Source organism: Herpailurus yagouaroundi, unplaced genomic scaffold (genome assembly GCF_014898765.1).
Source record: "Herpailurus yagouaroundi ecotype Mexico unplaced genomic scaffold, PumYag 29, whole genome shotgun sequence".
NCBI classification, from domain to species: domain Eukaryota; kingdom Metazoa; phylum Chordata; class Mammalia; order Carnivora; family Felidae; genus Herpailurus; species Herpailurus yagouaroundi.
The window spans coordinates 50,122,976-50,144,615 of NW_024412377.1; the positions used below are offsets into that span (position 1 = coordinate 50,122,976).

The 21,640-nt window shown below is 39.4% G+C and overlaps 1 protein-coding gene across 11 annotated transcripts in view; it reads right to left on the reverse strand.

The window, feature by feature from the left end:
* The window catches only part of EBF1 (EBF transcription factor 1), a 390,763-nt gene that overhangs the window by 122,613 nt on the left and 246,510 nt on the right, over positions 1–21,640 (reverse strand). For 6 of the 11 annotated variants that reach the window (XM_040443443.1, XM_040443415.1, XM_040443440.1 and 3 more), the window contains exon 8: positions 5,163–5,304. In XM_040443443.1, coding sequence (XP_040299377.1) covers positions 5,163–5,304 — 142 coding nt within the window. The remainder of the gene's footprint in view (positions 1–5,162; positions 5,305–21,640) is intronic. The other 5 variants (XM_040443447.1, XM_040443429.1, XM_040443441.1 and 2 more) reach the window with 1 other exon arrangement.

Sequence of the window (21,640 nt, forward strand, 5' to 3'; positions counted from 1 at the left end):
GCATGTGTCAACAGTTTCAGTTCAGAGCACCAAAAATTGTGCATGCTAAAAGGTCTAGAGATGACCCAACCCAGCTCTCATTGAATGCATACCAAACTGAGGCCACAGAAGCAAAGTACCTGCCCAGAGTCATACAGCTAGTTCATGACAGAGTCAGGTCCGGAATCCAGCTCTTCCCTCAGACAGCCCAATCCTCCCTCTGTTAGATCCGGCTGATATTTACTAGCCACTTCTTAGGGCCTCATTACACAGAAGGCAGAAGAGGGGGCCTCTCCTTTCTGTTGGAAGCTCCATGCTGTCTCTCAATTTGGAGTAATCTTCCCAAGCCTGAATCATCTTTCTCCACATGTCCATAAAACAACAAATTTAAGTGCAGCTGGGCACAGGGAGTCAATGGGGTTGGATACCCAGGGGCAACCAACAGAAGCAAAAACTGCTTCTGTCTGGAGCAAAAGGATTAAAGAAGGTCAAATGCTAAAGAGCAAGAATAACACCATATTGTCAGGGACAGCTGGAAAGGGAAACTACAATGGAGAGGTCAGAACTAACTGGTGGTGGGGAAAATCTGATTCTACTTCTCTAACGCTGTAATTACAGCAAAGAGATGGGCCCAGTGATTCTATTACCACTCTCTATTCTATAAAGTGTTTTTAGTTTGACCAAACCCTACTTTTGTTTAGGTTTGTTTTATGCTGGGATCCTGGCACATTTATACTTCATGTCTTTATCTGTAGAATTACTTTAAAGGGAAATTTAATTCATTTGTATCTCATGCCTACAAAACCTAAATTTCAACTGTTTTGCAATTTTAAAAAGCATGGGTATTTAAAATCATCTATATTTGAGCCAAGAAACTAAGTAGGATCTTAGGTTAGAACTCATTAACATTAAAGTGTTCACCTTCTAAAAACTCTTTATTAATAGGTTTACTGATTTTTCAAATACATATGATAACTATACAAATTCATACCGATTTAAAAAAAAAAAAACCTAACTATGCAAAACACCAGTTGGGGCTTTAAAATAACCAGAGAGGTGCCTAACTGATGATCAGCTGAGCTCTCTGACCTGCTCAGATTTCACAGTGATCACAGAGAAGGCATGTCCTCCAACCATACAAAAAGGGGAGAAAATAGAGGCAAAGAGAAGGGAGGAAGGGATAAAAACACATGCACGCCAAAAAAAAAAAAAAAAAGTCCCCTAAAAAAAATGAGCATTTAAACTGCTTGTCAGAAGGCTTTCTGACAAAGCCACTAGAGTGTATTCACAGGCATTTGCATAAATGCTGCCGGTGAGTTCACCATAGCTGCTAGCGCTAATGGTACATAAAGTAATTTAGTCACTTCTCCCGGCATTCTGTGTCAGAATGATGAGCACCGGCACTTTGCCTTGTTGCATATTAGATCATTAGATAATAAAGTGTTAGCGCATGCAAGCTGACAGGGTCCCTGCACTATAGCTTTGTGAGGGCACCGCATTTTGCCATGGGGGAAAGAATAGAGAAACTGATGCCACAATTGGCCTTAAGTTCAAGTAAACACAACCTGAAACTCAAGAGAACAATAATGACAGTATCAACACTCCCTAAGCCTTTAAAGATCCCCAGCATACAGTCCCCAGGAATTTGCCCAAATGAAGGGAAGACAGGGCAGACACATAAGCTAGGGTTGTACATTACCATGGGTGGCAAGAATTCTTCATCTTTGGCCCCAAGTCTATGCTTTTTCAAAAACTGAAACCCTGAGAGTAGCCACCTTCTGAAGCTACCTCTCTCCACAGCATACATCTTCCATAAAGCTACTGCTTAAAGACGAAAACTCACTAGTCTAAACTCTCCCATAAATATTCAGCCAAAGAAAATCTCAGTATTTATGAATGAAGAAAAAAATGAGGGAGAGCATTACCATGAGCTACAGCGTGCCAGGATTCACTCTCTTTGGACCATGAAAAATTCTGTGAAATAAATTTGCCTTTGTGAACTCTCCTACTTGAAATCCAGGGGCAGTTATTTGAGCAGGGAGGTTTGGAAGTCCATGGGTCACACAGGGAGGACTGCATGAATGTAAAGCATGGTCTCTATTTCTACTTATATGCAGAAACATGAGCTACGAAAGGGAACTTTCCTCCAACTGTCTGACAAGCAGGATATAAATAGAGATGTGCAGAGTTGCTCAAAATAATTCAGGCTACCTGTAAATGAGATGGTAAAAAGCCCAGAATGAGGAAAAATGAAGGCTCCTACAGGTCATCTAAAAGGTGAAAATAGCCAGCAGTCTCACTGTGTAGAGGCTGTCTGAGGTGGGGATGAAGGAAGGATTGGAGCAGCCAAGGAGTAGGGGTTTGGTTCTGGAAGTTTTAAACAGGACAGTTTCAAACAGGATTTTTCAATGGTAAGATAAAGTATTACCATACCCCCAAATCAACATGCATTAGCATTTAGGTCCACTCCCACACATCCCCAATGAAAGAGCCCAATCGTCATCCTTTGCTGAGTAGATATTTATGTATCAGTTTGAAGTGTCTAAATGAGTGGGTGGTTATGTGTGGTTGGTTGATTCATTCTGCAGAGAAGCAGATTTCCATGGTATTGTCATTACAAAGAACTTCAAGGTGTCTACCCTTTTATTCTTCTGGAGAGAAATAATGTAAGGCTTTGGTGAGAGCTAGGCCCCCTAGCTGAAGAAGACAGGACACGGCCACATCCCCACTGTTGGTTAACCATTTGTTAACAAGTGAAATGTCATCATTTTCATGAACAATATGTTAATAATAACACAGCCACTCGTAGACTGGTAAATTGGAGCCGAAGAATAAAATATTGCCTTTAAAACTTAGAATAATAGGATATTCCAATTGAAATATTAATATGTATACCTAGAAGCAAGGATATTTGAGCTGGGATGAAGCCTAGAGACATTTTGATCTAGAGATCTCAAACTGTTAGTCTATGGCTCTATTCCTCCTAAGTGGCATTTCCCCCTTCTTCCCTTCTAGGTTTAAAAATTTTATAATTAGTTACCAACAATTAAAAATCAGGAGTTTTTGTTCTTGCCACACTAGAACATCTGGCCCCACTGGGCCCTCAGTCCCCTTGGCCACAACTCTCTGTGGGACAATAGAGCATACACTTGCCCTTCTTCTGCAGTCTCCACCCAGCCCACTTCCCCTATGTACATGACCTGCCCCCACTCAAGGCACACAGTTTTTTTTACCCCTACAGATCATCACCTTCATTTTACCAAGAAGAAAACTAAGGATCCCCAAAAGTAAGGTGACTTGTTCAAGGTCACGTAAAGGTCAGAGGTGAAACTAAAAATTGAATTTACGTCGAGTCTTTCCTCCACATCACAATACAAAATAATGTTCTTGACCTCCATGTTCTAGAAGCGTCTTTCCTAGCAGGTTGTTTCTGTTGGTTTGTGTTGGGGGGGGGGGGGGGGGGCCCCGCGGGGGGATGATTGGCAATTTGCGTGGTGTCATGTGGTCTGTCACTGACTTCCCAAGGCCAGGAATGGGAGCTGGGTGTAGTCTGCACTTGGAGCACATTTTGAAACTATGAACCCATGACTGGTAGATTTCAAAGTGATAGTCAAGTCTGTCCTTGGACAGGGCAGTAACCATTGTAACTAACCAGCCACAGTCAAAAACAAGACTTCAGTTTTTAAGCCACTGCTCTCCAAATTGTGCCCAGTGAGTATATACCTAGTTTTTCCTCTTCCTTTCCTCTAAATACTTGTAGTAATACAATGCCTTAAGTGACTCCAAGGGTATTAAAAAGGCAATATTACTATAAAGTGAGGATCAGAATAATTTCAAGTACAGGAATGGAACTAGGAATGTAATCATGAGCAGGTATTTCAAATGGCCTTCTGCAAAAAAGTAATATCCATCCATCTCAGCACTAATGAAACCATAAAGAAGCGGCTTTTGAAAGATGATGGTTTACTTTAAAAAGACTGTAAAACTGGTGAAGAATCCCTTCTAAGAGTGTTACATCTGGCTAATTAATAAAAAGTAGTTTGTATATTCCTTAAGTGCAGGAAAAAAAAAACAGGCAAAAATAATGATAGTGGTATTTTTATTAAATTAGAATGCTGGCAGGGAAGGGGTTTTCTACCTTATGAATTATATCATGGACGGCTCACGGCCCTTGGAAAAATCAGACAATCAGGTGGTAATTTGTGCAGTAGTGTTTTTAAAAGAATCCTGCTGACCTAGCAAACTAGAAAGTGAAGTAGAGAAATGGGTTTAGAGTTTAACTTGAAGAAGATAAGAGACATTCTAGCATGGTGATTGGTATTGAGTAGAGTCTCAATCATTATTTCCTGGATGGATGGTTGGATGGATGGATGGATAAATGATGAATAGATGGATGGGTGGATGGAGGATGGATAGATGGATGGATGAGCAGACAAAGGAAGAATACATTACATATACGTGTAGTACAGAAACATTCAGATGTACATTCATTCTAGCCCGTGGTTCCTTTGAATGGTATTCACTTTCCTTGATTCAAGTTTTTATCTGGTTTCCTCCAGTCCTCTCAAAGCTACCACTGATTAGCCACAAATTCAAGACAAATGTGATTTCACCTAAACAAAGTCCACCTACAGAAAGCAGGCTCTATTATGTGCTGATGAGGGGAAGATTATGCACGAGGCACAGGAGGGACATTTAGTTTGGGCTTCAAATTCAGAAAATGCCTCTGACCTAGATTTTGGACATTATCTCCAAATGAGGTTCAATATGAAGTTACAGAGGTACACCAGCAGGATTGTAAAGATGGTGGAGTTCATTAAACAACCAAGTCAGTTATAAACCCAAAATGTATCACAATATTTATGACCTTCCTTTGGCCTTCCTTTATTTTTCAGTCAAGTGGGAGCTGAAAATAAAGCAGTGGTCCAGGTCTCCCTGGAGACCCAGGTCTCTCTCAACCTGAAGGAAAGATGCATCAGCCATTTCCAGGGTAGAGAGATGTGCAACAAGAAAAGCTGGGCCTCCAAGATGTCTTCCTGTCTTTCAATACTTAGTATCAATAACGTTCAATAGAACATTTGAAATTCGAAACAGAGTAGAAAATGTGGTGGAGTTGGAAGAAAGAAACCAAATAGATTCACAGTTAAAGTAGCAATGCCAACCAATGAAAATGATTTGCCTACCATGTTCCAGATAAGAGGGCGTACCTTCCGAGGGGTCAAGCCTCCGAGCCCTCCGCCCATGCTTAGAGTTATTATGGACAAACATGTTATCAGAGACTGCCAGGACATGGCCATCCACATTGACTGTCGTAGACACCACGACCTGGAGACAGAAGAGAGAAATGAATGAACATTTTAATATAAAAGCATGGAGGGTAATAAACTCAAGTTAAATAAATAACAGCTGGGAGCTGAAGAAAATTGCATAGCTATTTCACATAATAACTGGTGCTTATGCTGTACAAGTCTAACAAGAGGAGCTATTGATGAGTGGGTCTTTGGCATGGAACGCTTTTGATGCAGTTTTAAGTAAAATTGCACAGTTTATAGTTATACAGCAGAAGGTACACTGTTAACCATAATTTTAACAAGAGGATCTTTATTAGCATATTTTTTTTACACAACGGTGGTTGTGTTTCACCTAAATTACCCTTCAGTTTAGACACTGAAGCAGATATCACAGTTGATCATGCAAATAAAAATCTTTTGAATCTTTAAAATACCCCCCCCTCCCCCCCACTGTGGCAGGGGTAAGAGGATAGAGAAATGAAAAAGAGAGGTTTCAGTGAGACCTGGGATGCAGCTTTCCCTCCTGGGCGTCTTTCTGGTGTTTCTTGTACTTTTTTCTTCCCACATTACTTCGATTAATCAGACCAAACTTCCTTCCCCCTCCCCCACCCTCACCCCCATTACCACCAACAGCACAATCCCTCCCCAAAAGATCATTGGTAATGAAGGGTCTTAGATCTGTGTTTCGAAGCCAAAAACAAGCAAACAAAACACAACAAAACAAAACAAGAAAAAGAAATGGTGCCTTTGGCCCAAGATGTAATTCAGGTACCCTGGCCATGTCATAACTGACTCTGAACCCAGTTTGCCAGAAGGGACACAGGCAAAGGTGTCTTCTCAGAGAACTTTGACTAAAACAATGAGAAAAAAATGACCTACACTTCTCCTTATATTAAATGGGGAAGAGGATTAAAACTGAAACCCACAGAGATATGTTTATTCATGCGACCTCTTACAACCAAATATAATAATTGTCTGTAATTGCAGCTTCAGCTCCCACCTCATGCTTTGACATGGGAAACAGCAATCAGCCAGCTCCCGTTTAATCCACCTATTATGTTGACTAATTAACTTTCCTCGACAGTTTATTTCTTCCTCCATTATCAGCCCCTGTCAGCCGCAAGCACCCTGCAGCATAGGAGGGACCTCAGGCTCTTTGATTGATCACCGATAGATTGACATGCAGATTAATTTAATTAGAATCACCTCACTTGAGAAATGAAAGACAAAGGCAAGAGGGCTAATAGATCTGCTCTCATAATGAGGCGAACCTCCAGAGCCGAGGCTGAGGATTTCTGATTTATTTTGCTCAATTCCCCAGTTGCTTGGAAAGACTCTCGCTTTAATTGTTCTTGGTTTTGAGAGGCATTAGCCTCTGAAGAGGTGAAACGCTTTACAAGGATTGGCACACACTGAGGCCCCAGTTTCTGAGGAAGCCTTTTCGCCGACTTCTAGAGTCTGGTGCAACGCCGCTGTTTCCTCCCGTGACTTGAGCAGAGGGCAAGACGCTGGGTCTTGGCCGAAGCCTGCCTGTTGTCTGCCCAGCCTAGCGGAGTGCCCCCCACCCCCACCGACGCCAACCATACTTGAAAGTTCCACTGTCGGCGTCTTTGACCTAAACGCAACTGGGGAAAACATGGCGGAGTCCCCTTCTCGCAGCCTCAAAGATGGCAGTGAAATGCAGGCTGTGAACACGCTGCTCCCAATAGTACCGTGGAGTTGGTTGGACTTGATCTGATTTGCCTTAACCTGGTTATTAGTTTTCGTTCGTTTTTTCTTCCACGCCCTCCCTTCTGTAGACGCGAGGCCCTGCTCCTTAAATCAAGCCCCTAGTGTCGTTCTGACCCGGATGAGGAAGTCAGGAAACAACACACGTGGTCATTCCACCCTGGGGTCTCCCAGGGATGACTGCAGGGCAGGGCTTCTGGGGGTCCTCCCACGAGGCCCTCTCTCAGGGTCCTCTTCTTGACTCCTGGCCAGACCTGGATCTTCCCCTGATTTTATTTTTTAATTCCATTTTATTAAACTACAAAGTAAACAATTGAGAGTCCATTCCGGGACTCAGGGTTTTGGCCTCAGTAATTGTGAAAACCAAAATTCCAACTAGGGCAAGTCATTCATGGGAGGACTGCGTACACTTGAAGCAGCAGTTTGCAAAGTGGTTTTTCTCTTTCTTCATGATTGACCAACCAGATCTGACACAGCCTGAACATTATGTGTATGCCTCATCAATTGTAGGGTAGTTTAAAAGAAGGAGGAGGAGAAAGAGAAGAAAGTGGTCCATTCTTTTATTTTCAAAAAGTATTATGTGCCAACGTAGAGTCCATATTATTTAAGGCAAGAGAAACTCACTTTCTTTTTAGTTAGGGAGGTGGGACATTTATAATTATATAACAGAGCTGGGTCTTTCAAAGAATTTTTGATTTACTACGAGACCACAATTGAGTGGTCACTGGAGTCGTTAGCTGAAGAAACTATAAAAGGAATCCCAAACGGTATCTGTTTCCAGTGTCAGGAAATACAGAAAGTTGTTATTCTAGACGTCTGTCTTGAGAGAGGAAAAAAAAAAAAAAGCAATGACAATTCACCATGCACCTGTAAGACAAAATGCTACAGGCTTAGGCTTAAAATATTCAGTATCGTTTAAAGATGTTGTCATCTAGTTCTTACATTGAACAAAAATGACAAAAACGGTTAAGTTAAAAAAAAAACAACACAACAACAACCACACTCTATGTGTTTTTTTTTTCTTTGCAAAAGAAGGATCACCAAGACCACTGTGTGACAGAATCATTTCACTGAAGTTTCAATTCAAATTGGAGAAGGATAAAACAGAATCCTCATGCGTTTAATTTCTAGAAAATAAACACCTAATATGTTCCTCAAAAACTCATGACAGTACATTTTAACTTCCCGCTTCCCAAAATAATTTCTCTCATTCCAATTTGTGAATGATGAAGATATCTTTAAATAAAACATAAGCTGAAATTAATCTACTGAACTTGTAAATTTTTAAAAAATCTGTGAGATGCAGAGGGGGCACTGAAGTGTCCTTTAAAAACAGGCCCATAGTGGGAAGGAAAGGGCCTTCACAGTTTAACACAAGATTAATGAGGTGCTGACACATTCATGCAGGCAAGGGGACAGACAGGCCTGCCAACTCTTCAACCTTCCCAAATTTTGTCAACAAAACACAGCTTGAATTTGGGACAGGTAAACATGGAAAATGATTTTACATTTGGACTCAACACTTCCCTCTCTAACCCCTTCCTCACTCTCCTACCCAGGGAAAGAAATGAAGGGAATATGAGGAACAGGTATATTTAAATTTTTATGGTATGTGTTATAAATAAGTCTTTACTTTTTAGAATTGTACTTTCCAATACAGTAACTACACATGTAGCTATTTAAATTTAAACTAATTAAGTAAAATTTTAAATTCCATTGTTTCTGAGTCTCCATAGCTACATTTCAAGTGGTTAGTAGCCACATGCAGCTAGAGTCTACTATTGGACAGGACAGATATAGACCATTTCCATTGTTGCAGAATGTTCTATTGGGCCGTGCTCCTGTAGAATGGTTTTGAAATAAATTGTTCCAATTTATTCATGAGGATGTCCGAGTTATGTCTCCTAAAATAGGTATTAGTCTAAGTTGACATGTTTAAGGTTATGTACAAGTATATTTTTATCACTATATTTTTTTAGAATTAATTTTCTATTTAGGGCATAGGTTTCTAATACAGCAATCCATAGATGTACTGATGAACACCCAGTGTGTTCCATGGTACCTTCTATTTGGGTCCAGCCCCCCAGGTGAGGGCTCTCAGCATGAGGGGATTAAAAAACAAAAAACAAACAAACAAACAAAAACAAACAAACAGACAGACAAACAAAAACCAAGAGAAATCTGCAGGTACCCATGGACTTTGGAGATTTTACATTAACATCTTGGCTCATCTCAGTGGCTCAGAATCTCCTCTGTTTTATCCAGGAACTAGATATCCCTAAACGTTGTTATTTTTACAATTTTACCCTCTCAATTTAGAATTGGAAAAAATTCAATACAAAATTTATGATGCTGGACTCCCTATCTTTCCTAGGTGATGTGACTCTGGCCAGGTTAACTTAACCCTAAACTACAGTGTTCCTGCCTCTCAAGAGGAAAAAATAATAACAATCCCTGATTCTGTGAGGCTTCCATTATTTAAAGTGGCCAGCATGGCTCCTGGCTCCTACTGAGCACTCAAAAAATGTTAGTGGCAGTAGTAGTGTAGTTGTTGCTTTGTTGGTGATACTCCACAAAAAGTTCAAGATAATGTGTTGGGCTGATCATCTGAAGCCTAAAGAAGACCCAGTATAAACTGTTATTTTAAATAAAAGGATACAGAAACTGTCTCTAATATGTTCACTGCTTTACCAGTCTAACAATGAAATCGTACAATTTTAAAGACCTTTGTTCCCACAACATATAATTATATCATTTAGGCCTCATGTGAATTGCAAATTTCACTGGTTTATATAATTTTACTGTCTAGAACCCATTGGCATCTTAGCTTATTATATTCTAGGCTTGAAACCAAACAAAATCTTATGGCTTTGAAAATAATCTATAAACTAGACATCAATTCAGTCTAGTTTCATATGAATTAGGGGTTCTCTGGGAGTTTTGTTATTGGTATTTCCTGCTATCATTCTTCAGGCTGCCCCTGTTTTCTGCATATCAGGCAGGAGACCTTGTATGTCCCAACTAAATTATCTAAGATTCGTGAACCATAATCTCTGTCTCATGAGCAGATTTTCAAAAAGACAAAAGCAGCTAAAATCCAGTCATGGGTGGAAGATCACATTAACAAAAGTAGCAGTTCATGGAGAAGAAGGATTTATGACAAAAGCAACCAAAAGAGTTGAAATCTGTATTTTTAAACACTTCCAAAACAAATATGGAATCAAGAGAAAGATTAGATCATAAAAAATATTTTCAATGCTTAAATTTAGAATATTTTAGTAGTAAGTACCTCCCTCCAAAAAGTAACTACTTAAACAAATTAATTTTGAATGATTATAAAATTACAATTCTTGGTTTTCAAAGCTGATATATGGTAACCCAGTGTAAGGTCATTGGTGCTAAAGTTGGTCTGTTATGTGGCTTTCTTACCTTTTTGTTTAACTTATTCTATGTTTGCATTAATTCGGGACCCCTAATATAAAGCATTATATGCACAGGCTTCAAGTACATGGAATAGAAAGGCATTAAGCAATATTCCATTGGCTAATACTCAGTAATAAAAAGAAACAAAGTATTGACACACCTGGATGAATTTCAAGAGAATTACGCTGAATGAAAAAAGCCAGTACCGAAAGATTACATACTGAATATTACAGACTTATTTCCCCCCACAGCCCCTCAAAATTTACATGTTGAATATCTAATCCTCACTACCTCAGGATGTGACTGTATTTGGAGACAGGGTCTTTAAAGACATGATTAAGTTAAAGTAAGTCCCTTAGAGTGGGCCCTAATCTCATCTGACTAGCATCCTAAGAAGATGAAATTTGGTCACACAAAGAGACACCAGGGTGTGCTGGCAAAGGGGAAAGACTGTGTGAGAACACAGCAAGGGGGTGACTATCTACAAGCCAAAGACAAAGGTCTTAGAGGAAACCAAACCCACTGACACCTTGATCTTGGACTTCCAGACTCCAGAACTGTGAGAAAATAAATATCCATTTTTAAGCCACTCAGTCTGTGGTATTCTGTTATGGAGGTCATAGAAAACAAATACACTGCATCATTCCATTTACTTAACATAATTCTGAAATTAAAAGGTTTTAGAAATGGAGAGCAGATTAGTGCTTTCCAAGGGTTAGGGACAGAGGGAAGGTAGATGTAGCTACTACAAAAATATAATAGAAAGGACCCTTGTAGTGATGACAATGCCCAATATCTTTACTGGGGTGGTAGATACACAGACCTTACATGATAAAATTTTACAAAATGAAAAGCATACCCATATGCAAATGACTACAAGTAAAACTAGAGAAATTTGAGTAAGGTGGTGGATTTGTCAATGTTCATATCCTATATGAATATGGTATAGTACTATATAATGTTGTACTATAGTTTTGCAAAGTATTACTATTGTGGTACTGGGTAAAGGGTACACGTGGGATCACTCTGTATTATTTCATGCATCTACATGTGAGTCTATAATTATATCAATAAAAATCCAGTTAAATAAAAGGCATCATCAATCAAGATGTCCTTTTATAGGTGAATGGATATGCAAACTGGTAATCCATAGAAAGGAATATTATACAGCAATAAAAAGAAATGAGCTATCGAATCATGAAAAGACATGGAATTTTAAATACATAGTGCTAAATGAAAGAAGCCAATCTGGAAAGGCTATATACTATATGATTCCAACTACATGACATTCTGGAAAACGTAAAACTACAGAGATAGTAAAAAGATTAATGGTTGTCAGGGGTTTGGGGGGAGGGAGGGATAAATAGGTGGAGAATAGGGTATTTTTAGGGCAGTGAAACCATTCTACATAATATCATGCATTTGTCCAAACCCATAAAATACATAACATAAAAATCAACAATAGTATAAACCATAAACTTTATACTATGTTACAATAATGTGTCAATATGGCACATCAATTGTAATAAAGTATTAGACTAATGAAAGGTATTAATAATAGCAGAAATGGGGGGAACATCGGTTTGCTCATCAGTTAAGTATCCAACTTCAGCTCAGGTCGTGGTCTCATAGTTCAGAGGTTCAAGCCCCACACTGGGTTCTCTGCTGTCAGCACAGAGCCCGCTTTGGATCCTCTCTCTCTCTCTCTCTGACCCTTTCCCACTTGAATGCATGCATATGGGCATGCATGTGTGCTTTCTTTCTCTCAAAAATAAATAAATATTAATAATAATAATAGGGGAAATGGGGGAGAAGAATTGAGGGAGTCTTTGGAAACTTACTATACTTTCCTCTCATTTTTCTCTAAAACTAAAACTACTCTGCAAAATGAAGTCTATATCATCAAACTTCTACTCCCAACCCTACACAGCCCACAATCTCTACTCTACCTGCCTGCTGAAACACCCTTTACAGACTCCTCAAAAGACCCAAGAAATCAGCCAATCTAGTAACTTCCAACTAAGAGTTTTCAAAAATAGTAACAGGAACAACACTGCAGAGAGGGAATCCTAAATTCACCCATAGGAAGATAGCATGCTATCAGTAGATAGCATACATTCAGTAATTTTCCTTTGTCAATACAGGATCAAATCATGTGCATGTGGAAACACTGGTTATCTCATGCCCATGAAAGAACTCTGAATTGATGGAGTCACATGGCTTCAAATAATTTTAAAATGGAATGTGATTCTTAATAAATGCCATTCGGATAAAAAAAAATAGGTTGTCACATGAGATTCATAGGAGAAAATGATAAAAGAAATTCTCAGTAGTTATGACACTGCATATTTGTCCAACATGTCTTTTTAAGGCTTGGAAAACTGACCCCAAGAAGTTTAAAAGCATCCTCAAGGTCTTAAGACAAATGAAGAGCAGAGGCAAACCTGAAGGGAAACTTTCAGACTCCAGGTCCAGTTCTTACCCACAACAGCCTCTGGACCCTCAATACAAACTCCTGGCCTAAGTCCTTTCTCTCCTGAGTCTGCTGGTATCTTCCAGTATACATCTCTGGGGTCTAAGTGATTGACTACACTTTAAGTATTATATACATAAAAATGGTCTGTGGCAGTTAGGAGTTAGGTCTTCATTAACTTTGTCCTTTAAAATATCCTTGACTGATATGGAATGAGATCATTTCTGAAACCTGCCTGATTGCCAGTTTCTATCTGGTTGAAAGATCCCAAATAACTCATTAAAAATTATGGAGGACGCATGAACCTACAGGATGTAGCAGAGCAGAACTGCAGGAGAATGGGAATGAGTAACTGAATTAAATCTACTCCTTAAGGCTCAAGGCAAAAATATCTCCCATTTTAACAGTAAGACAAGAGCAGACACCTCTAAATCCTCAGATACTTACATTAAACTAATTTGGACCTTTGGACACTAAACTCAGCTTCTGTCTCCTGAACTGTGACACATGCTCACATAAAAGCTCCTCAGTGACCTGAATCTTGTTCCCCTCTCTGTGGATCAGGATACCTTTGATGACTCTTGATGGTGTCATTGGCATTTAACAGGTGCTCTCCATTTATGTGTTCCCACTGGCTATTTTAAGTAGCAGTGAGCCAAAACATACAGAATTGCCATGTGTGTTCTCTACTAATGACTCTATGACACAAGGATGTGAAAATTGGGAGCGAGAAAATAGCATATTAGTCAACAGCTCAGATTCTGGGGTCAGAGAGTCCTGAATGTGAACTGCAACTCCATCACTTACCAGTTTGTAACCTTATATAAGTCACTTAGTCATAGGAGTAAGTTGTGTGCCTACTATACTCCAGGCATTATTCTGTATACTAGAGAAGCAGCAATGTACCAAGAACTTAGTGCTTATCAGGGACAGAAAGGGGTTTTCCAACAGTAAGTAAACAATAAAAGAAAATTTCTGAATGTGAAAAGTTCCAAGAATAAAATACAATGCGGATGGAACGATACCTAGGTGAGATCTATTTTTGATTGGGTGATTAAGGAAGGCGTCTCTGAGGAGGTGATGTTTTAGCTGAAATCTGAGTAAAAGAAGTAGCCAGCTATTCAATGAAGTGGCAGAAGAATTTCCTAGGAAGATGGAATTAGTAAGTGCAAAGATCCTGAGGCAGGAATAAGTTTGGTGTATTCAAGAAAGAGAAAAGAAAGAAAATAAGGAAAGACAATGTGCTCCAATGCTTGTTTGGAGCAAAGGAAACAAGGGAAAGAGCAGAGGAAAAATAAGTAAGATCATTCATGCAAAACACCTTGTACAGCGTCTCACACATAATAAGAGCTCTGTAAGTTACAACTTAAAAAGCAATAGAGTGTAAGGATATCTTTTGTTGGTAAGTCTCAATAAGTATAAGCATCCTCAGAACCAATATCCACTGGCAACACTGATCAAACCAAACACTTTTAAACATCTATCCTTTAATGTATTTTACATTTCTTCAATAGCGACTGTACTTAATGTAGAAATTTATTTCCCCTAAGCGCAGAGCCACCACTCACCAAATCGCATTCATAAGGATTCCTTCTCAGTGATGCATATTTTCTGCCAAGGCCCAGCATAAGGCTCATGCCAAGATACATATTTGCCCAATAAGCTGTAATGGTTTAATATATCAGGTTGAAAATCCACCATTTGTATTTACCATGTTATGTGAATTAATCCTGTATTCTGAAACTATCATTAGAGCTGCTTTCAGTATAATTAATCAGCGTGGTGCATCTTGAAATTATTCTGTATGAAGAGAGTGATTGCAGCTCGGGCCCCTAGCATTCTGTTGGTAAAGAATTTAATTGCGAGATGCGCTATTTGTCAAAACAATATGGAACGGGGTGGGGGACAGTGGGAAAGAAATAAAAAGGATACAAATATTTCCTTCTTTATTTAAGTGCCTTTAAAAACAGACTGAAACCGCAGAGGTAGGGCATGTATTTTAAGAATCCTCTAAGCATACCCTATAATATATTGATTCAGAGCCTCTCTGGGCTTTTGAATAAATAACAAGGATTCTCCAAAATTTACAGAATCAGAATTCACACATACACATAAAAAAAACAAAAGCAGAGAGTTGCCTTTTACCGTCATTTCCCATGTCATCGTTTTTAAAAGAACACATTTTTGGTGGGAATTCGGGATGAGTAACCTGGTGGTTTCCCATCCCCCACACAAAATGACTAATGAGTGAAAGAAGATTGTTTGTCTCCTCCAATAAACATGAAATAAACATGAATTTAGAGCTTGCTGTTCTCTCTGCTCAGAAAATTCTTCTGGCTCTTCTCAAGATGATTTATTCTTATCTGTTAGCTCTTGTCTTAAATGTCACTTCCTCACAAGTTTTCCCTGGTCACCCACTTTAAATTAGGTTCCTATCCCCTATCCCACATGTATTCTCTTTCATAGTATTAATAGTCTTTAGAGCAATAATGAAAATGTTTAATGATTTGTAATTATTCATCTGTAAACATTGCAGCAGCCAATGGTAACTGTTACCCACACATCCACTTCCTCTCTTCCTTGGGCTGTACAAGTAGATACTTGCAGGTCTCTCTGTGGTTATACATGGTCGTGTGACAGACTTCTAGCCCATAGAATATGGGCAGATGTGACAAGGGTCATTTTTAAGACCAGGTTTTAAGAAGTCCATGAGCCCCCTCCAAATACTCTTTACCCTTAAGCTGGATGGATGGAGACAATGAAGTTCTAGAGGATAGTGGAGACACAAAACAAAAAGAGCCCCAGTCCCCAAATCGCTTCATGTACAAGATCTGTCCACTGACCAAGAACGCCTGCCTTGTACCGTTATGTGAGCAAGAAATAACCTGTTGTGTATGAGCCATTATATTCTTTGTTCTATTTATTATAGCAGCTAGTATCATCCTAACTAATAGACCCCAGCTAGAATATGATCTTCATATAGGACAAACACCCCGTCTTTCTTGTTCATCATGATATACTCACCATTTACTACAACAATAAATACTACTGAGTGCATGCATGCATGAAGGAAGGAATATGTCTTAAATTTATGTTCATATATAGTCACAGATCTAACATCTATACATGAATATAGATTTGTAGCCTATGGAAAATTTTTGTTGAAGAGATAAGATGAATTTGGAAATGATACCAGTCCCTAGGTATTATGGCATCTACTGTGATGACAGCTTGTACCCAATTCTTGTCCCTTTCCTCACCATCCTCATGCTGCCAGCCCCAACAAGGAAAGCTATTGATAAGGACTTAAATCTTAACCTGGAATTGTCTAGCTCCTGTCAGTTAGAAACCAGACCTGTGACATGGTTTTAACACCGTCCTTTGACATTAGCATCTTTTTAGTGTCAAGATGAAGAAACAGGCTCTTTAGTCACAGTGAATTTCTCCCTGTCATGAGCTGTTTCCATCCTAACCTACCCCCACCTTTTCCCTTCCTCCCTACTTCTTCACACCCACCAGAACTGAATGAAGCCTATATCCACTGTTGTATTAAAACAAGTTTGTTACCCAAACCACAGCCTGGGCATTTCAAAAGAAAACACCCATTGTAAATTAAGAAGAAGAAGAAAAAAAATATTGTACCAGATTTTCTACAAGGTTTATTCCATAATGCCTTAAAGTATGAACACAGCTGAGCTCTGCAGAAAGTGATTAATTTCTTGAAAACACTAAGGTCACACTAATTGACATGACCTGTGTAATTAAGCAGTCTCTGTTTACACACCAGAAGCTCAGCCGCTCTGAGGCTGAGTTTGCTTGACAGAATGTCTTTACATGTCAAGAGATCAACAACCTTTCTTATGTCCTCCTCAGTCACCTACACAGGCCCCTGATTGCTGTTCAGAGGAGACATGCTCTGGCATGGCTGTATCAGGCTGGTCTGGTGAGCATACAAAATGAGATGAGAGGAAAGTGGCATCCATGACTGTTGGAGAGAGCCTATTTAACAGTCAGAAGAGCATGTTTTTCCATCAGATGTCTCCAGGTCTAAAGTTTTCAATAACTTAGAACTGGGAAAAGCCACATTGATATGTCAAGGGTAGACCAGAGTTTTCTCCTGCCAAAAAGACACTTTCTCATCCCTTCTCGGAGGCAACAATAACATAAAATCAACTTCCTAATGGTACACTATGAGAGAAATGATGGAAATTATACATCTTATTCACAGGCAACGTTCAACTAGTATCTCTACGACACATCTCTGTCAGCCAGAATAGCTGCAGGGAAGACTGATCTTTCCCCCTCTTGGGTCAGTCCTAAGATTTGGGAACTGCAGTATGATTTTGTCACAGAGTACTCTGAGATATCTGGAGCCACTTTACTCATGTTCCATCTAGGTGATGGGTCTTTTTGGCTCTGGAGAAGTGGCCCAAACCTCCCTAGGTTAGGTGAAGCTCAAGCAATCTTCTGAGTAGTAGCTTCTTTTTCTAAAGCTCATACAAATAAAAAATTGGCCAACACTGTAGCTCTGTTCAGAAACAATATTCAAGTTCTTCTCCTTTCATGCAACTCCACTCTCTGCCTGATGAACTTTGGTGGTATTCCAATGTTCTTCATGCACATGGTATCTTTAGGCCTATTATAAGACAAGCAGCTGGCTTTCCTGAGATTCCAGCATACATTCATGGGTAGCACTATGGCTCTTCGATGTTGACAGACTTCCTTATTTTCTCTGCAGTAAGGGTCTTCCTATAGATACTGCACAAGTTCCTTACTGCTCTACAACATTGGATAACATCTGAGTCAGAATGATGAGTTAAATCACTGCCTCCTTCCTACTTAGTACATGTGTGATTTTGAACAAGTTCCTTAACCCCTCTAAGCCTCAGTTACTCATTCCTAAAATTACATTTCATAAATATAATATTGGCACATTCCTAACAGGGATATTGTGAAGATAAAATGAAAACTTATGTAAAATACTTAACACAATACTTCTCATATAATAAATTAGTTTTATCATCATCATCATCATCATCATCATCATGGCCAGTGTCCATACATGTACATCAAGGTACACATTTGGGCATGTATATTTATACACACATATATGGAACACACTGAATGTTGACAGAAATATAAACAGTCATTTCCCCGGCATTTAATGTAATCAGAAGTAAACCAAGATAGGGAACATAAGAAGAAAAGCCAGCTTGTGGTGAAAGCACAAAAAAAGAAAAGAAAGATGATGACAATGGAGTTTGGGGCCCACTGGGTGAAAGCTCCTAGAAGTATCCAATAGGCAGCTGGACTTCTAGGTTTGGATCTAGATGTCAGGTCTCAGGGAGCCTGACTTAAGAGTTATGAGTGCCTGACTAGTGGTTAAGTTGCTGAGAATGGAGAAGATACTCAAGAGAGCCTACAAAGTGAGAAAAGATCTGGACCTCTAAAGAAAACTTAGGGAAGAGCAACATTTACGGGAGAGGAAATAAAGAGCATCCCTTTGTAAAGGGCTGAGAATGAGTGAATGTTGTTGTGTGGAATCCGAGGAAAAGATGGGTTCAAGAAGGATGGAATGGCTACAAGCATGAAATGATGCAGAGAACACAGGAGGAAATAAACATAAAAGAAACAACCCAGGGGAAAAACTAGAAAGGTTCAGTCGGGCTATTTGAGGTGTTACTTTAATTTTATTGAGGCAATTTCTCCATTCTCTAATTGCATAAACACTCATGTGCCAACATGTGTAAGACCACATGCTAATTGTGGAAAAATTATAATTAATGAGACATGTAAACATACACAGACACAAAACAAAATGAGTCAGTGTTCGTTCTGCCACAAGCTCCCTCTATCCTCTCCCAGGAAGTAACGAATGGGTGATGGGAACAAAGCAGGTTAAATCTGAGATCCAGTAAGGAATTTGTCCTTGCTGATGGGAAGAGCTATTCTTCAATGCAAAAATTAACTCTGTGGTGGTCAAGGTTGCTGCCCATATTTAGAGGAGTCTACCTACTTGAGGACAGTTGGAGACTCACAGGGAAGAGCATATGTATTTGAAGGACAGTATGGACCTTGTGTCAGGCAGCTCTCATGCCTTATAACAGAGAGCACTCATTGGGATGGTGACACTGTCACCAGGAAGAGTCTGTCAGAAGTCATCAGGTATAGAACTGAACCAATGAATCTCAACTAGGAGATTCACTGACAGAGAACACTGACAAATGTCTGGAGACATCTGGGGTTGCCATGACTGGGCTAGGGCATGAAAGAGTTTCTATGGATAGAGGCAAGTAACAAACTGTTAAACATCCTACAATGTGCAGGACAAACCTCCCCTCCCCCATAACTGCATAAGGATTATGCAGTCTAAAATGTCAATTGTGCCTAGGTTGAGAAACCCTGTACTGAAATAATGATCCAGTTTTAGTTTATCACAAGTACTTTCTCTAAAAGCTTACATTTACATTTTATCATTTGCAAATTAGTTATGCATTCAAAACCTTGTTACTCATATGTTGTAAAATAAGCAGAATGATAATTTTTACTCCATCTTAGAGTTGAGGAAACTGAAGCTTTCCAGAAATTCAGTTCATGCCCCCTCATCTCAGTAGCCCTTCTACTAAGTGAAGAACAACTATTTTATCTGCAAAAATAAAGCTTTCTAGACTCTATAAAAAATAACAGACTGAGTTGGTTTCTCATCCCACATAAGAGCTACATCCTATAATTTAAGACCTTTAGACATTTTACTAGCAGGTCCTATGAGGGAAAACAAAGCCTCAGAAGTCTTATATAAGTACTCTTAGGTCCCCAATGTCACTAAAGTCTACCTTTAACTCTGCTGCCCTGAGAAGCACAAGAAAGTTGATCCTGATATTTGTAAGTCATGACATGTGTCTATTAGACATGTTTATTAAACATGAATTGGTTTGTGCCTGGATATGCCTTGCTATGATATAACCCAGGCTCGGTCAAGGGAGATGGATATATGGCTCATCTTGGGGCCAAAGAAAGCTGCAAAACAGTTTATAATGAAACCCAATCTCATGTTTGAAGACACTGAGCAATATACACCTAGTGACATCACATGTTTTGTTTACCAGCAAAGCTAATCCCACTCTACACACAAAAAAATCATGTGTGGGAAGCAAAGCACCCAAGTCTACCAACTTGGGGTCAGCAACTAGCCAGGAGAAACATTCTCCAGGAAACTAGGAATCCAGGGATTCTCTTCCTCAGATCTCTCAGGACAAAAGGTGGCAAGGCCAAAATGATTTTACAAAAATTCTTCAGAATCTTGGGAGAGAATGTCTTCTTTCTACCAAATTTGTCTTATTAGTCTCTTTCATGAGACTAATAAGTCTCACCTCTCAAAAAAAATCATCTTGGAGACAAAGAGATCTTGACACCTAAAAATCAATGCTTGGAGCACTTAGGTGGCTCAGTTGGTGCTGGACTCTTGATTTTGGCTCAGGTCATGATCTCATGGTTTGTGGGTTCAAACTCAGTATTGTACTGTCAGTGTGGAGCCTGCTTGGGATTCTCTCCCTCTCTCTCTCTCTCTCTCTCTCTCTCTCTCTCTCTGCCCCACCCCTGCTTGTGTTCATTCTCTCTCTCTCTCTCTCTCTCTCTCTCTCTCTCAAAATAAATAAGTTAAAAAAATTTTTTTAATAAAATACAATAATGAAAATCAATGCTCAGAATCATCCCATCCCTTTCTCCCATGTGCGAATGTACAGCTAAAATTCTTCAAGATCCTCTCAGAGATCATACACGTCAATCTACACTTCATGCTGACGAACTATACCCAAGAATATACTTTAAACACCATGCTGTTTTCACTGAAAGACCATATGGACATATATATCATTACATCACTCTGATAGGAAAACTAACATTGATCATGCAAAGAGTTAGCCATAAAATGAGATGGAAGGCAACACAAGTCTAGAACCTTGCTCCTTAAAGTGTGGTCCATGGCATTAGCATCACTTGGGAGCTTGTTAGAAATTTAGAGTTTCAAGCCCACCTGAGACCTCATTAGCAGTTTAACAAGATCCCCAGGGCATTCTTGACACTTCTGAGTTTGAGAAGCACTACTATCTAGAACTTAGCAACCTTTCCTAAAACCCAACTACCATTTGTGTCTTCGAAATTAACACTTTACTTTCACATCTTCTTCCATCAGTAAGTGTATAATTATATGAGGTGAACATACCACCCACATATGGTGGCAGATCTGACTGCTGCTTGAGGACCTTCACACATGCTGTAGAAGGACGTTGCTAACACGGAACTGAGTGTCACCCATATCGCTCTAGATGTGCCCACCTGCATCAGGGTCCATTTTTAATAGACACTTACTGCTGACAATTTCCAGGATTGGAAGAGGAGTACAAAGAGAAAGGAAGGAAGAAGAGGGCATAATTCTAAAACAGAACAAAGATCTTATTTAAGAGTTTTCTACTTGTAAAACTTTAGAAAGAATGCATCATTTCTATGTACTTCACTTACCCTGAAGCAGTTGAAGCCTAAGAGTCCATTCAGGAAGCCAAACTAGGCTCAAAGGACATCACTGTCTCAAACAGTGAACGCAGGTGGTTTGGTCCCAATTCTTCCTTCATAAAAACAACTCCAAGAGCACAGAGACCTGGGGGACCAGGAGCCTCACCTGCTTTTTATGTCTGGGGAAATAACTAGACTCTATATCTTCTTCTGCCTAAGACTTTTTTTTTTTTACCCT